The 17,932-nt window shown below is 40.3% G+C and overlaps 1 protein-coding gene across 2 annotated transcripts in view; it reads right to left on the bottom strand.

The window, feature by feature from the left end:
* dgkb (diacylglycerol kinase, beta) overlaps positions 1–17,932 on the bottom strand; it is a 768,700-nt gene that overhangs the window by 71,661 nt on the left and 679,107 nt on the right. For both annotated transcript variants that reach the window (XM_073054135.1, XM_073054136.1), the window contains 2 exons: positions 16,160–16,280; positions 10,586–10,646 (listed from right to left, as the gene is read on the bottom strand). In XM_073054135.1, coding sequence (XP_072910236.1) covers positions 10,586–10,646; positions 16,160–16,280 — 182 coding nt within the window. The remainder of the gene's footprint in view (positions 1–10,585; positions 10,647–16,159; positions 16,281–17,932) is intronic.

The following is a 17,932-nucleotide window of genomic DNA, read 5'->3' as shown; positions in this document are numbered from 1 at the left end:
GAAAGAGAAAACCTCAAGTTTGTTTTCAGTTGCAGAATAGGTGGGGGTGGGGTGTGATAGATCGAACCAAATAAATAATTTTGATATGGTGAATCCACATGGATCAATGGAACAGTAGTAAGCACATTATTCTTTTTTGTGCAATATTGTGAAAGTCAAAGTCGAGTTTATTGTCATATGCACAAGTGCATGTATGTGTATTAATAATGATGATTAATTTCCAATAATCCAGATTTGGATGAAACTACCTGCAAAGGGAAGATAAACAGATGATCTTGAAAGGGAAATGAATTACATAGTTGTAAGGAAAGGCAGGCTAGATGGAGTTATTGGGAGATACTTTCACAGGGTTGAGACAAGTACGATGGCTCAAATAGCTTCTTTCCGTGTTGTACCCTGGGATTATTCCATGGAAAAGGTGCCTCCTGTCATAGTGTCTGCTGGGGGCAGTGATCACCCCAAATTGTTTTCATGGGAGATCTATCCTAAACCACTGGTCAAATAGTGCTAATGTTGAAACAGTTTCATACACAGACTGTGTACTCAGTGAGTTGTTCTTCCTCTCCATCTACACTTCCCCCTCCCTCTCCCTCTTCCCCCTCTACTCTCTTTCCCCATCTCTCAATCTCTCCTCTCTCATTGGTGATTGAGAGATTGTTGCTGATTCTTGGGTCACAGAACGTGGAAAAAAAACTGCGCAACACATTTTTAATGTTGTAGATCGGCAAATTGTTTCTCACTGAGAAAGGGGACATCTCTTTTTCCATTTATTAGGGAGAGAGAGAGAGAGAGCCTGTAGCAGGTTGAATTGTTGGGTGAACGATTAGTTTTTGTTGCACTGCAGATCATGGTTTTTAATTGGCTTTCTATTGCCTGCTTGGTGGGTGGAGGGTGTTGATGCTTTTTTGTGGAAGCGGATGGGGTGGGGGATTGTGTTTACGCTGCTGTTGATTCTGTGTGGGAGGGGGAGTGGGGAAGGGCTTTGGGGTTCTAACATTTTGACTGTCACTCATTCTTTAAGGCTTTCTTTTGTTTTTATGGACGTCTGCAAAGAAAAAAAATTCACGATGTATATTGTAGACATTTCTCTGATATTAAATGGAACAGTTGAATAGAGTTGTATATAATTCATCACTACAGATAGAGAAAGAGTTTATGATGGATTTAATTCTTATTGAAGGTCAACAGAGAGGTAAGAATGATTGATCGATATTTAAGGTACTGATGCTCATCTTGCTGCATCAAAAATCACTCCTATACCTACAATTTACTTGCTTTTGAATTGCCACAGATTTTCTCTTTAAAAAAACTCTGTCAAAACCAATCTACATCTTCTGCTGTGCAGAGTACCCGGTAATTGAAATAAGGTCCTACAACCATATATGATTTCTAGCTAGGGCATTGGCAGTGTAGTGTCTGACTCATGTGAACAACAAGTGAAATTCACCCTGAAAATGTCATTTCATAACCTGAAAATCTGAGTCTATTTTCATTTTATAATTTACTTTGAGGACAAAATTGCAGGAAAAAAGTCATAAGAAATATATTAATAATTAAATTTTTCAACAGAGTAGATAAATTTTAAGTGTAGAAGAGCCAAGTATTGGAAGAATGAATTCAGGAAAACATGCTGAAATCTGATCATTCTAAAACTGACAGTAAATTGGAAACATTTTGACAAGGAATTCAGTCAGTCAAGGATGAAGGACAAGTTAAGAAACAAATTGAACAATTGTTTAAATATCAGGAGAAAATCTTTACTTAACCTTTGTAATGTTGCTTTAACCAGCTGCTTAGTTTCACTTTGACATGTTTTTTTCTGCAATAACAACTCTTCAGCTAGTCATTTCCAGGAGCATAAGAACAGGAATGAATCATTTAGTCTGGTCCATGTAACTTAACCAATAGCTTAATTCCCTTAATTCAATGAGTCCTATTGGATAGAAGTATATTATAAACTGCATTACTAAAATTTCCACTGAATTTTCACAAGTTGACAATCGGCTATATGGGTATGTAGGAGACATGTTGCCATGGAGCTGCAAGTTCAATCCTCCATCTATGCTACTTCTTATTGGGAACAGTTTCATATGTCCACATTTGGTCCATATCCCGCTAAACCTTTCCTATCCACGGAACCGTCCAAGTGTCTTTTAACATTTATAACTGTACCTGCCTCTACCACTTCCTATGGCACTTCATTCCACCACCCTCTATTTGGAAAAATGTGCTCCCTCAGGTCCCTTTTAAACCTCTCCCCTCTCACCTTAAACAAGTGTCCTATTAGTATTTGAAATTGTGCAGGGTGGCAATAATCACACCTCGCTATACAAAGACCATAGTTCAAAGTGAAATTTTAATTGCTTTTGGCATTGTACAGAGCACTTCTGCTTATATCTTGCATGAAGATGGGCAGAAAGATCTCCAAAAATGAAATGTTATTTTATCTGAAATACCATTGGTCCACTTAGGTACTAATGACATGAACATGACATGTGACAAAGTTATGTATAGCAAGTTCAGGGAGTTGGATGCTGTGTTAAAGGACAGGACCTCCAAGGTTGTGACCTCAGAATTGCTACCCATGCCATGTGTTTGTGAGGCTCAAACTAGGAAGATTATACAGTTTAATACGTGGCTAAGGTGTTGGTGAAGGATGGAGGGCATATAAGATTTTTGGATCATCGGGCTCTTTTCATCTGCAGCTTAATGTGAAAAGACTAAGGAGCTGGTGGTGGACCTGAGGAGGGCTAAGGCACCGGTGACCCCTGTTTCCATCCAAGGGGTCAGTGTGGACATGGTGGAGGATTACAAATACCTGTGGATACGAATTGACAATAAACTGGACTGGTCAAAGAACACTGAGGCTGTCTACAAGAAGGGTCAGAGCCATCTCTACTTCCTGAGGAGACTGAGGTCCTTTAACATCTGCCGGACGATGCTGAGGATGTTCTACAAGTCTGTGGTGGCCAGTGCTATCATGTTTGCAGTTATGTGCTGGGGCAGCAGGTTGAGGGTAGCAGACACCAATAGAATCAACAAACTCATTCGTAAGGCCAATGATGTTGTGGGGGTGGAACTGGACTTTCTGACGGTGGTGTCTGAAAAGAGGATGCTGTCCAAGTTGCATGCCATCTTGGACAATGTCTCCCATCCACTCCATAATGTACTGGTTAGGCACAGGAGTACATTCAGCCAGAGACTCATTCCACCGAGATGCAACACTGAGCGTCACAGAAAGTCATTCCTGCCTGTGGCCATCAAACTTTACAACTCCTCCCTCGAAGTGTAAGACACCCTGAGCCAATAGGCTGGCCCTGGACTAATTTCCACTTGGCATAATTTACCTATTATTGAATTATTTATGGTTTTATATTGCTGTATTTCTACATTGTTCTTGTTTGGTGCGACTGTAACAAAACCCAATTTCCCTCGGGATCAATAAAGTATGTCTGTCTGTTTTCCAGGGAAGGTGGAACCTATACAGAAGGGACGCTTTGCACCTGAACTGGAGGGGGACTAATAGCCTGGCAGGAAGGTTTGTTAATGCTGCATGATGGGGTTTAGAAAACTAGAGTTGCAGGGGGATGGGAACCAGAGTGCCAGGATAATTAGTGAAGAGCTTTTAGAGGAAGATGTTGGTGAGACCTCAGTCAAAGTTAGGACTCAAAAGGTTGGTCATGGTGCGACCAGTGTCCTGAGCTGCCTATATTTCAATGCAAAAAGTATCGTCGGAAAGGCGGATAATAGTGATGAAAATGAAGGTTTACAGAGGCAACGTGTAGTGAGGAGAGGCAGTTGATAGGGGAAAATTGCAGAGAACAGGATGAATTGCAACATAATTGCAACATAAAATCAAAAATGGTAAATACAGGACTGAATGTGTTGCATCTAAATGTGCGCAATATATGGAATAAGATAGATGGACTTGCAGCACCGTTGTAGATTGGAAGGTATGATGTTGCAGGCATCACAGAATCATGGCTGACAGGTAATGTCTGGGAGTTTTATGTCCAAGGATACACAGTGTATCGAAAGGACAGGCAGGAAGGCAGAGGAGGCAGTGTTGCTCCGTGGGTAAAAAATAAATCAAATCATTACAAAGAGGTAACATAAGGTCAGAAGGTGGTGAATAATTGCGGACAGAGCTAAGGAACTGCAAGGGTGAAAAGACCCCAACAGGAGTTGTACACAGAACACCAAACAGTAGTAAGGATGTGGTCTGCAAATTATAATGGGAGATAGGATGTGCATGCCAAAAGGGCAATGAAATAATAGTCATTGGGGACTTCAATATGCATGTAGATTGGGAAAATCAGGTTGATGCTGGATTACAGAAGGGGGGATTTCTTGAGTGCTTACGAGTTGGCTTTTTAGAGCAGCTTATGGTTGAATCCACTTGGGAGACCAGCAATTCTGGATTGGGTGTTGGGTAATGAACTAGAATTGATTAGAGAGCTTAAGGTAAAAGCACCTATAGGAGAAATGATCAAAAATGTGATTGAATTCACCCTGAAATTTGAAAAGGAGTAGCTAAAGTCAAATATGTCAGAATTACAGTGGATTAAAGGGAGTTATGGAGGGAGAAGTTGGCTAGAATTAATTGGAAAAGAACACTGGGAAGGATGATGCATAGCAGCAACTGCTGAAATTTCTGAATCAATTTGGAAGGCGCAGGATATATATATCCCAAAGAGGAAGGAACATTCTGAAGGAAAGTTGACACAACCATGGCTAACAAGAGGTCAAGGCCAACATAAAAACCAAAGAGAGGGCACATAATAGAGCAAAAATTAGAGGATTGAGAAGCTTTTAAAAACCAACAGAAGGCAACTAAAAAAGACACGAAGAAGATAAAGATGGAATACAAAAGTAAGCTAGCCAATAATATCAAAGAGGATACCAAAAGTTTCTTCAGATAGATAAGGTAAAAATGGGAGGTGAGAGTGAATATTCGACCACTGGAAAATGATGCTGGAGAGGGAGGAATGGGGAACAAAAAATGGCAGACAAACTAAATAAGCATTTTGCATCAGTCTTCACTGTGGAAGACACCAGCTGTATGGTGGATGTTCCAAGTGACAGGGGCATGAAATGTGTGAAGTTACAACAGCTAGAGAGAAAGTTCTTGGGAAACTGAAATGTCTGAAGGTGGATAAGTCACCTGGACTAGATGGTATACACCCCAGAGTTCTGAAAAAGGTAGCTGAAGAGGTTGTGGAAGCAGTAATGATCTTTCAAGAATTACTAGATTCTGGAATGGTTCTAGAAGACTGGAAAACTTCAAATTTCACTCCACTCTTCAAGAAGGGAATGGAGCAGAAGAAATGAAATTATAGGCCAGCTAGTATACGCCAGTGATTGGGAAGATGTTGGAGACGATTATTAAGGATGAGGTCTCAAGGTACTTGGAGGCACATGATAAAATAGGCTGTAGTCAGTATGGTTTCCTCAAGGGAAAATCTTGCTTGACAAATCTGTTGGAATTCTTTGAAAAAATAACAAGCAGGATAGACAAAGGAGAATCAGTTGATGTTATATACTTGGATTTTCAGAAGGCCTTTGACAAAGTGCCACACGAGGCTTCTTAACAAGCTGCAAGCCCATGATATTACAGGGAAAATTCTAACATGGATAAAGCAGTGGCTGATTAGTAGGAGGCAAAGAGTGATGATAAAGGGATCCTTTTCTGGCTGACTGCTAGTGACTAGTGGTGTTCCACAGGGATCTGTGTCAGTACTGATTCTTTTGATGTCAATGATTTTGATGATAGAATTCACTGCTTTGTTACAATGTTTGCAGACAATATGAAGATAGGGGCAGGTAGTTTTGAGGAAGTGGAAAGGCTACAAAGGACTCGGGTTAGGAGAATGGCAAATAAATGGCAGATGGAATATAGTGTTGGGAAGTGTATGGTCATTTACTTTGGTAGAAGAAATGAAAGCGTAGACTACTTTTGAATTGGAGAGAAAATATAAAAATTTGAGGTGCATAAGGACTTGGGGACCCTTGTACAAGATTCCCTAAAGGTTAATTTGCAGTTTGTGTCTGTGGTGAGGAAGGCAAATGCAATATTAGCATTCGTTTCAAGAGGACTAGGATATAAAAGCAAGGATGTAATATTGAGACTTTGTAAAGCATTGGTCAGGCTTCACTTGGAGTATTGTGAGCAGTTTTGGGCCCCTTATCTTAGAAAGGGTGTGTTGAAACTGCAGAGGGCTCAAAGTAGCTTCACAAAAATTGATTCCACAATTGATGGCTTGTCATATGAAGAGCATTTGATAGCTCTAGGCCTGTTATTCCCTGGAATTCAGAAGAATGAGGGGTGATTTCATTGAAAACCTCTTGAACAGTGAAAAGCCTTGAAAGAGTGGATGTGGAGAGAATGTTTTCTATGGTGGGAGAGTCCAAGACCAGAACACTCAGTCTCAGAATAAAGGGGCGTCCATTTAGAATGGAGATAAGGAGGAATTTCTTTAGCCAGAGAGCAGTGAATCTATGGAATTTGTTGCCACAGGCAGCTGTAAAGGCCAAATCTTCATGTATATATAAGGCAGAGTTTAGTAAGCTTCTTTTTGGTCAGGGCATGAAGGGATAGGGGGAGAAGGCAGAGGATGAGCTGTGAGGAAAATTCGATCAGCCATGATGAAGTGGCAGAGCAGACTCAATGGGCCAAATAGACTAATTCTGATCCCAGATCTTATGGTCTCAAATAACTCATGTCTTCTAGACCTGACAATATTTGTGAATCTTTTTCGTACCCTCTTATTACATCCTTCTTCTGCTATGGTGTTCAGAACTGCACATAATATTCCAGATGTGGTCTCACCACTATTGCTGGCAGAATCTTATATGGCAATGAGAAGACATACAGGAATGAGAAAGATCAGCTTGTTGAATTGTTTTGCAACAACCTCGCACTCAACATCAGCAAGACCAAGGAACTGACTGTGATCTTCAGGAATGGGAAGTCAGGAGAATACTGAGGTACCCATTATTGAAAGGATGAGCAGTTTCAATTTCCTGCATGTCAACAATCTTGGAGAACCTATCCAAGGCTGGATACATTGATGATATCCTGAAGAAGGCACACTAGTGCGGCTCTGCTTCAGTAGGAATTTGAGGAGATTCAGTATGTCATCAAAGACTCTAATAAATTTTTGCACTTATACAGTGGAGAGTGTTTTGGCTGATTGCTTTACTGCCTAGTATGGAGGGTGCAATGCACAGGATCTCAAAAGGCTGCAGAAGGTTATAGAGTCAGCCAACTCCATCATGGCACAATCCACCCCTACATCTTCAAGAGACAGTGACTCAAGAAGGTAGCATCAATCACTAAGACCCACACCATCTGGGACATGCCCTCTCCTTATTACTATTATCAGGGAGGAGGTACTTGAGACCTACTCAATGATTCAGGAAGAACTCCTGTGACTTTACAACTTTTATGGAACCAATCATTTACAGTAGGAAAGAGAAGAAAGGATTCTAGAGAAACAAAGTTTGAGATGTGGGTGTACATCAGCCATGAATTGTGAAACAGATACAAGGGAAGTCATGTTTGACAAATTTGTTGGAGTTCTTTGAGGACATAACATATAGGGTAGATAAAGGGGAACCAGTGGATGTGGTGTATTTGGACTTCCAAAAGGCATTTGACAAGGTGCCACACCAAAGATTATTACTTAAAGTAAAAAATCATGGGATTGGGGATAATATTCTGGCATGGGTGGAGGATTGGCTTTCTAACAGAAAACAGAGAGTTGGGATAAATGGTTTATTCTCACACTGGCAGTTGGTGACTAGTGGTGTTCCGCAGGGGTCGGTGTTGGGATCCCAACTCTTTACAATCTATATTAATGATTTGGAGAAAGGGACTAAGTGCAACATATCGAAGTTTGCTGATGACACAAAGATGGGAGGGAGTGTAATGAGTGCGGAGGACATTGAAACCCTGCAGGGGGACATAGATAGGCTGAGTGATTGGGCAGACATTTGGCAGATGAAACATAATACTGACAAGTGTGAGGTCTTGCACTTTGGCAGGAAAAATAATAGAGCAAGTTATTATCTAAATGGAGAGAAACTGGAAAGTGCTTATGTGCAAAGGGATCTGGGGTTCCTGGTGCAGGAAACACAAAAAGTTAGTATGCAAGTGCAGCAGGTGGTCAAGTAGGCCAATGGAATGCTGGCTTTTATTGCTAGGGGGATGGAGTATAAGAACAGGGAGGTCTTACTGCAGTTGTACCGGGTATTGGTGAGACCACACCTGGAGTACTGCGTGCAGTTCTGGTGTCCATATTTAAGAAAGAACATACTGGCTCTAGAGGCAGTGCAGAGAAGGTTCACTAGGTTAATTCCGGGGATGGGTGGGTTGATGTATGATGAGAGGTTGAGTAGATTGGGACTCTACTCATTGGAGTTCCGAAGAATGAGAGGCGATCTTATTGAAACATATAAGATTGTGAAGGGGCTTGATCGGGTGGATGCGGGGAGAATGGTCCCAATGATGGGTGAAACTAGGACTAGGGGGCATAATCTTAAAATAAGGGGATGCCGTTCCAGGACTGAGATGCAGAGAAATTTCTTCACTCAGAGGGTAGTGGGGCTGTGGAATTTACTGCCCCAGAGAGCTGTGGAAGCTACTACACTCAATAAATTCAAAACGGAGATAGACATTTTCCTGGATAAAAATGGCATTAGGGGATACGGTGAGCGAGCAGGTAAGTGGACATGAGGCTAGGTTTAGATCAGCCATGTGATCTCCTGGACCAGTTTTCGATAGCCTGGATGGGTCGGAGAGGAATTTTCCAGATTTTTTCTCCTCAATTGGCAACTCGTTTTTTTTTCCCCGGGTTATCACATGGGTTTGGGCGGGATGAATAATAAAATAAAATGGGTGGCATGGTGCCCTGTTGGTTGGCACTGTTGCCTTTGTGGGATTCGGTGAAAACTAGAGTTAAGATTGGATCAGCCATGATCTTGTTGAATGGCGGAGCAGGCTTGAGGGGCCGATTGGCCTACTCCTGCTCCTATCTCTCACGTTCTAAGAGTTAGAAAGACCAACTTCGTTTCCCATGCTATGAGATGAAAATGTCCTTATTGTCTTCCTGGTCTAATGAATGTCACTGCCAGGCCATAGGTGTTCATTTGGCTGTGAAGACTGCTGGTTTGTCTTTTCAAGATTGTTTCATCAATATTGCATTGCTGTTTGTAACACATTGAAGTTCCCAAATTGTCTGCCACACTTTTTACTTTACAGCAATCCCTTTAATTAATTGCAAGTGCTCTGGAGAAGCCTCAAATTATAAGAAGTCCAAAGAAGAGAGAAAAAAAACTGTGTAACACTGTGTTTTTCTACATGATAGGTCAATTGGGGATTATCCTTCCAAATTCTGTTTAGCTATTTTTAATAATTGCAATAGTTCAAGTATAACTAGGGACTGGTTTGATTCTCAAACTCTGTATGAAAGTACTATCTTTCCTTTGTTGTTTATTCATAGAAAACCAGTATTGAATAAAAAATACTTGCACATATGGAGCATCAAAACACTGAAATGTTTCAAAGCATTTTACATAATGAATTGCTTTGGGAGTGTTGTATTTGTGTTGACTGTTGTGTTCGTGATATGAATTAAAATAATTGAAATTAGAATTATTATTTATCAGTCATCCATATAGCCAAAAGCTATCACAATTTACCTGCTTGTCTCCAAGTCAAATACTTAAATGTTTAAAATCTTCTGCCCTTTCCAATAAACTTAACCTTTTTCTTATTCCACCATGTCATTTGACGGATAGTCAAGTGTGAAGCTTTCTCTGTAAATACGCAGAATTGCAACAGCTCTGTTTGTACTGCTAGGACTTGCAATACAAAAAACTCAAATTATGTCTAAGATTTAGACAGAATGTAGATTTTGCTACAGTCACATAAATTGAAAAATTCTGTAGTTATAGGGAAAACAACTGAAACCAGCATTTAAAAACAATTAATGCCCAAAAAGATTTGGAAGCTCAAACATTCTCTTCTGAAGAATTCTAGCTGTGAGCTGAAGTTTACCTCCTCATGGAGTCCAGTAAAGGAGAATGAATTTGCTACAATCCCCCAACACAATCCTTGCAGAGAACTTTAACTAAGGTAGTTAAAGTGAGTTCATTCATCTCAATGGAGACGAATGGCTCCAAGGGATATGGGTGTACGTGTTTGAAATTAATGGGTAATGATTTGAATTGTGTAAAATGTTTTGCAGTATAATAATTTAATTTTAATCTTTACAATGTTGCGAAGATTATTTTTATTTGTTTTATTACTTTTTGTATGGTTTTTGAATGCCTGGGCAGAACTATGTAAACTCATACTTCAACATCTTCATTTAAAAATAAATTTTTGCATTACTTTAGGTACTATTATTGAGAGCACAGCACAGAAACAGATGGTTTACTACATCCATGCCTACTCTTTTGACCATCTACCCTAATCCCATTTGTCTGTAATTGCTCTACATCCTTTTATGCCTTGCCTATTTAAGAGCCTGTCTGACATTTTTTCTTCTATGCATAAATTTTACGAACAACATGTCCTTACCGTGCAAGGTGTTTGCATCCAAGGTTCTCCATCAATTTGCATCGGTAGGAACTTGCTGGTTCTGAAAAACAAAGGAACAGATGTAAAACAACAGCAAAAATCTTTCAGTGTCTTTATATATTGCCTCTGATTTTACGTGATTACTATATTTATGCCATGGAGAGATTGTTCACAATGCATTGATACACTGTATTTGTCCAGTTTTGTGATTACTGCTCATTATTATTACCCATATAAGCTATAGATTTGCATTAGCAGATAGGTAGTAAGACCGTAAGACCATTACAGAAAGGAGCAAAATTAAGACATACAGCCCACCGCACCTGCTCTGCTACTTCCTTATAGCTGATCCATTTCTCTCTGAACTCCATTTTCTTCCTTCTCCCCGTAACCTTTTACACCCTGACTAGTCAAGAACCTATCAACCTCTGCCTTAAGTGCACCCAGTGAGTTGGCCTCCACTGCTGCCTGTGGCATTGAATTCCACAGATTCACCACCCTCTGGCTATTAAAAAAAAATCCTCCTCATTTATATTCTAAACTGATGTCCCTCTATTTTGAGGCTGTGACCTCTGGTCTGAGACTCCTCCACTGAAGGAAACATCCTCTTTGTATCCTCTCTCTCTCTAGGCCTTTTGATATTTGATAGTTTCAATGAGATTCCCCCTCATTCTTCTAAATTCCATTGAGTAAATGCCCAGAGCAATCTATCGCTCCTTATACAATAAGACTTTCATTCCTGGAATCATTCTTATGAACCACCTCTGAAACTCTCTCCAATGTCAGCAAATCCTTTCTTAAATAAGGGGCTTAAAACGACTCACAATTCTCCAAGTGAGGCCTCACCAGTGTCTTACTTTTATGTTCTAGAAATGAATGCTAACATTTCTTTCACCACTGATTCAACCTGCAAATTAACCTTTAGGGGATCCTGCATGAGGACTCCCAAATCCCGTTGTACCTTGGATTTTTAAATTTTCTCCCCATTCAGATCTATGCTTTTATTCCTTCTACAAAGTGCATGAACATAGACTTCCCTACATTGCCCATTCTCCTAATCTGTCTAAGTCCTTCTGCAGCCTCTCTGCTTCCTCAACACTTCCTGCCAATCCACCTATCTATGTATCATCTACAAACTGGGCTACAAAGCCATCAATTTCATCATCCAAATCATTGACATACAACATAAAAAGAAGCAGTACCCACACAAATCCCTACGGAACGCCACTAGTCATGATCAGCCAATCCAATCCAAAAAGGATTCCTTTATTTCCACCCTTCACCTCCTGCCAATCAGCCAATACTCTATCCATGCAGGTATCTTTCTGTATTACCCTAGGCTCTTATCATATACGGCATCTTGTCAAAAGCCTTATGAAAATCCAAGTACAGAACATCTGTCTTTGTCAATACTGATTGTTATTTCTTCAAATAATTTCAACAGATTCGTCAGGCAAGATTTTCTCTTAAGGAAACCATGCTGACTTTGGCTTATCTTGTCATGTGCCTCCAAGTATCCTGAAACTATATCCTTAAGAATCGACTCCAACATCTTTCCAACCATTGAGGTCAGGCTAACTGGCTTTTAATTTCCTTTCTTTTGCCTTCCTCTCTTCTTGAAGAGTGGAGGGACATTTGCAATTTTCCAGTCCTCTGGAACCATGCCAGAATCTACTTGTTCTTTAAAGATCATTTCCTCTGCCTCCACAATCCCTTCAGCTATCTCTTTCAGAACCTGGGGTGTAGCAGATCAGGTCCAGGTGACTTATGTACCTTCAGGCCTTTCAGTTTCCCAAGTACCATCGCCATAGTAATAGCAACTACACTCACTTTTGCCCCTCGACACGCTCGAACATCCAGCATACTGCAAGTGTCTTCTACAGCGAAGATTGATGCAAAATACTTATTCTGTTCATCCTTCATTTCCTTATCCACCATTACTATCTCTCCAGTGTAATTTTTCAGGAGTCCAATATCTACTCTCACCTCTCTTTTACTCTTTATATACCTGAAAATGCTTTAGGAATCATTTTTGATATCATTGGCTAGCTTACCTTCATATTTCATCTTGTCCCCCTTATGTTTTTTTTTCAGTTACCTTTGTTTTTTTTAAAAATCCCCAGACCTCTAACTTCCTACCATTTTTTGTTTTATTATATGCTTTTGTTTTTGCTTTTATATTGACTTTGGCTTCCCTTGTCAGCCAGAGTTGCATCATCTTACCTTTAGAATACTTGCTCTTCCTTGGGATGCACCTACCCTGAACCTTCCAAATTGCTCCCAGAAACTCCAGCCATTGCTCCTCTGCCATCATCCCTGCTAGTGTCCCCTTCCCGTCAACTCATGCCTCTGTAATTTCCTTTTCTCCTCAGTAACACAGACATATTTGACTTTAGCATCTCACTCTCAAATTGCAAGATGAATTCTATATGATTACTGTTTCCACAGGGTGATACCTTCCCCAGATGTGAAGCCAATGGTCCAGAAATCTGAAATCTGATCCTTGTACCAGTTCCTCAGCCACATTATCCTATTCTTGCCCTCACTGGTGTGTAGCACAGGCAGCTATCCAGAGGTTACTACTCTGGGGATCCTGCTTTTCAGTTTTTAATGTGAATATTTAGAAGGCAGTTTAAATTTGAAGAGGTAATCAGAATCAGAGCTTTATCTCACTGAAGAATATCCTATGGCCATTGCAAATGCAATGTTCTGCTATCGCCTGGCTTCTCTCTATTTCTGCAGTCTCTGGAAGGATTACCAGGATCCTGAAAAAATACCAGATTAATATCATCCACAAACCCATAAGGAAGCTCAAATAGCAGCTTAAGTCAGTCAAAGATGACCTGGGACTCAAGTCGTCTGGTGTTTTAAAGAGTCTCTGTGAATGTGGAGCAGGATATATTGGCCAGAAGGGGTGCACGGTGGAAACCCACATCAAGGAGCACAGGAGGTTTATCCATTTGGGTTACCTGGTGAAATTGGTGGTTGCAGAACATTGCATTTGCAATGCCCATAGGATTGACTTAGATGGCACAAAACTACTGTGCTATGCCATTGGGCTTTGGGACTGCCTGGTGAAGGAAGCTACTGAAATAAAACTAGAGGAAAAGAATTTTAACAAAGATGAAGGTCTCACTCTAAGTAAGAACTGGAATTCAAATGTAAACAAGGTGGGACAGCTGAAACCTGATTGGATGAGGACTAACCAATTAAGAGAGACAGATGACAGGGATATAAATACCTCTGGACCAGGCATGCCTAGGCATCATCACTGATGAAGGTGGCAGAGTCTGTCATTGAAAAGTCAGTAATAATCGATACCTGTACCTGGCTGGAAGCCCGAGAGGAGTTTATCCAACAGCTACTGTATATCTCTAGATACTCCAAAGTTTCTCTGCCATAAGCAAAGTATAGGTCAGTAGTGTAATGGAAAACCCTCTGCTGGCCTGAATGACAACAACTCATAAGAACCTCAACACTATCCAGAACAAAGCGGTTTGATTGTGGTACATTCGCCCCTCTAAACATTCATTCCCTCCACCATCAGCACACAGTGGAAATGGTAGGTACTATCTACAGAAGATACAGCATAAAAATACACAATAGACAATAGGTGCAGAAGTAGACCATTCGGCCTTTTGAGCCTGCACCGCCATTTTGAGATCATGGCTGATCAATTACTATCAATACCTGGTTCCTGCCTTGTCCCCATATCCCTTGATTCCCCTATCCATAAGATACCTATCTAGCTCCTTCTTGAAAGCATCCAGAGAATTGGCTTCCACTACCTTCCGAGGCAGTGCATTCCAGACCCCCACAACTCTCTGGGAGAAGAAGTTTTTCCTTAACTCTGTCCTAAATGACCTACCCCTTATTCTCAAACCATGCCCTCTGGTACTGGACTCTCTCAGCATCTGGAACACATTTCCTGCCTCTATCTTGTCCAATCCCTTAATAATCTTATATGTTTCAATCAGATCCCCTCTCAATCTCCTTAATTTCAGCGTGTACAAACCCAGTCTCTCTAACCTCTCTGCGTAAGACAGTCCAGACATCCCAGGAATTAGCCTCGTGAATCTACGCTGCACTTCCTCTACAGCCAGGATGTCCTTCCTTAACCCTGGAGACCAAAATTGTACACAATACTCCAGGTGTGGTCTCACCAGGGCTCTGTACAAATGCAAGAGGATTTCCTTGCTCTTGTACTCAATTCCCTTTGTAATAAAGGCCAACATTTCATTAGCCTTCCTCACTGCCTGCTGCACTTGCTCATTCACCTTCAGTGACTGATGAACAAGGCCTGATAACTGGCCTGCTATTCAGATAACTGAGGCAAGTAATGCAGTATCTTCTGTAGATTGTACATACCATTTCTACTGAATAACTTAATTACTGACAACAGAATAACTCAATAACTGGGCCGCACAGTAGCATGGTGCTTAGCACAACTCATTTCAGTACCAGTGACGTGGGTTCAATTCCTGTCACTGCCTGTAAGGAGTTTGAACGTTCTCCCCATGAGAGTGTGGGTTTCCTCTGGGTGCTCTGGTTTCCTCCCACAGTTTATAGATATACTGGTTGGTAGGTTAATTGGCCATTGTAAATTGTCCCATGATTAAGTTCGGATTAAATTGGGGGATTGTTGTGCAGCACTGCTTAAAGAACTGAAAGGGCCTATTCTGTGCTGTATCTCAATAAATAATTTTTAAAAACACCTCCAAGACCCTTGAGCTTTACCATAAAAAAGAACTAGGGAAACAGGAACCACCTGAAGATTTTACATAAATTCTCAATTCACATACCTTTGCTGACTCCGTTTTTCATCAGAGCTAGATCTAAATTCTGGAACAAGAAGGATTATAGCAGTCCAAGAAGGTGGCTCATTAAGAACAATGAAGGAAGTGCCAACTTGCCAGTGGTGCGCAGACTCACAAGAAAGTACAAGAAATCAATAAAGCTTGTTTTCTGGTTTTGCATTGTAATGCCCAGAGTCAGAAAATCTCCATGTAAAGATCCCTAATATGCAGCCAGTTATTAAATATAAATTAAACCTCTGAAGATGCTAAAAAGATCCAAATATTTGGATTAAAAATCTCTTCTAAATATTGCATTGAAAAAGTATTCCAAATACTTAAAAGACACATACACACAAATGAAAAGGCAATTTTAAAGTTATTTTACCCCAAAAGTTTCTAATATGGACCAAAGATCACAGATTTTTCATTTTAATATTTTTGCATTAATTCTGGGCTTTAATGAGCCTGAGGCAGGAATGGGAATAATAAGCAGTATAAAAAATTCAGAAGACTTCATAATTGTTGCCAGAAATAACTTGGCAAGGCTGGTTCTCTCAGTTGAACATACCCGCTGTCTGATGCATAGGATGACTAAATCAGCATTCATCAGGTAGCCACAGACTACAGCTTATCATTGCTGGATTTATAACTACAGATTTACTTGAAAAAAGTCTGATGCAATTTGATATGTCAGCATTTAATCTTAGTGCTGCATTATAACATCAAACCATTTGCCCTGCCATACCTTGTAGGACCTTTGAAATTGATTGAATCGTACCTGAGAGTTACCAAGGAGCACTGTGCCAGCCTTTTCCCTGCACTTTTCAACCCAGTGTAGATCTGTCCCATTTCCATGGCCCCCTCCAAGCCGATTACTTCAAGTAACTGGTCACTTATATCTGAAAAGTAAGTAGGAAATTGCATAATCCAGGAGTGAAATAGTAATTGTAATAGGTCATAATTCAATCCAGTCAAGTTTTTCTCCTGGTACCCACTCTATGTCCAATCCTCACTGCAAAAACATTTCACAGATTAATTGCACTTCAGTAATCCTTTTAGTTGTTTTAGCTATACAGTCATGGAACAATCAGCTCTTGTAACTGACAAATAGCTGGAATTAAATTCCAATTTTGCCATTAGACAGTACTTTTCAAGTTAAGAAATACAAAATTGTTTTGAGCCCAAATAAATCCTGAGACCATCAATTCAGTTAATTCAGAGATACACTCTGAAGTATTGCTTTGCCTTTTTTTCAGTCCAAATTCATAGAAGCTGATAACTTGCCATTGACTCTACTGGAAACACATAGCACATAACCTAATTGAAAATGTCTGGTTAGATTTTCAAAGTTTGGTTGTTTAATCTACAGTGTTTTTTTCTGCACCATAAAATACCAGTGGAAAACATTTCCCTACCTCTGATCTCAATTGTTATGGATGCTAAGAATCATCGTAAATGGTAAATGAGATCTAGAGCACATATTGAACATGTCCAGGAAAGGACATAGTTGACATGGTTAGTAAGTTTGTAAGTAATACCAAAACTGGTAGTAGAATGGACTGCTGTGGAAACTAGATCAAATGGGAAAGTCTGCCAAAGAATTGCAGATGGAATTGAACTTCGACAAGTGCAAGGTGTTGCACTTAGTAAGTTAAACATGAATTACACAGTAAATGATAGAACCTTGTAGAATATTCCAGAACATAGAGACCTAGCGATCCAGGTATATTGTATTCTAAAGCCAGGATGATGCAACCGCGTCTGACAAGGAGAGTCAAAGCCAACATAAAAGTGAAAGAGTGGGCACAAAATAGAGCAAATATTAGTGGGAAGATAGTGAGAAGCTTTTAAAACCAACAGAAGGCAACTAAAAAGCCATAAGGATGGAGAAGATGAAATGTGAAGGTAACCTAGCCAAAGAGGATACAAAAAGCTTTTTCAGACTTATAACGAGTAAGGAAGAGGTGAGAGTAGATACCAGATAGCTGAAAAATGATGTAGGGAGGTAGTAATGGGGGACAAGGAAATAGCAGATGAACTATTTTGCATCAGTCTTTACTGTGGAAGACACTAGCAGTGTGCTGGATGTTTCAGAGTGTCAGGGGCAGATTTAAGTGCAAATAAGATCATTAGGGAGAAGATGCTTGGGAAGCTGAAAGGTCTGAAGGTAGGTAAGTCACTTGGACCAGATGGACTACACCCGAGGGTTCTGAAAGAGGTAGCTGAAGAGGATGTGGAGGAATTAATAATGATCGTTCAGGAATCACTAGATTTTAACACAGTTCTAGAGGATTAGAAAATTGTAAATGTCACTCCACTCTTCAAGAAGGGAAGGAGGCAGTAGAAAGGAAACTATAGGCCAGTTAGCCTGACCTCTGTGGTAGGGAAGATGTTGAAGTCGATTGTTAAGGATGAGGTGTCAGGGTACTTGGAGGCTCATGATAAAATAGGCCAAAGTCAGCATGGTTTCCTTTGGGGAAAATCTTGCTTGATAAATCTGTGGGAATTTTTTGAGGAAAGAACAAGCAAGATAGACAAAGGAGATTTGATG

This window comes from Hemitrygon akajei, chromosome 8 (genome assembly GCF_048418815.1).
Source record: "Hemitrygon akajei chromosome 8, sHemAka1.3, whole genome shotgun sequence".
NCBI classification, from domain to species: Eukaryota; Metazoa; Chordata; class Chondrichthyes; order Myliobatiformes; family Dasyatidae; genus Hemitrygon; species Hemitrygon akajei.
The sequence above is the reverse complement of the archived record's forward strand: the minus strand, read 5'-3'. Positions and strand labels throughout refer to the sequence as shown.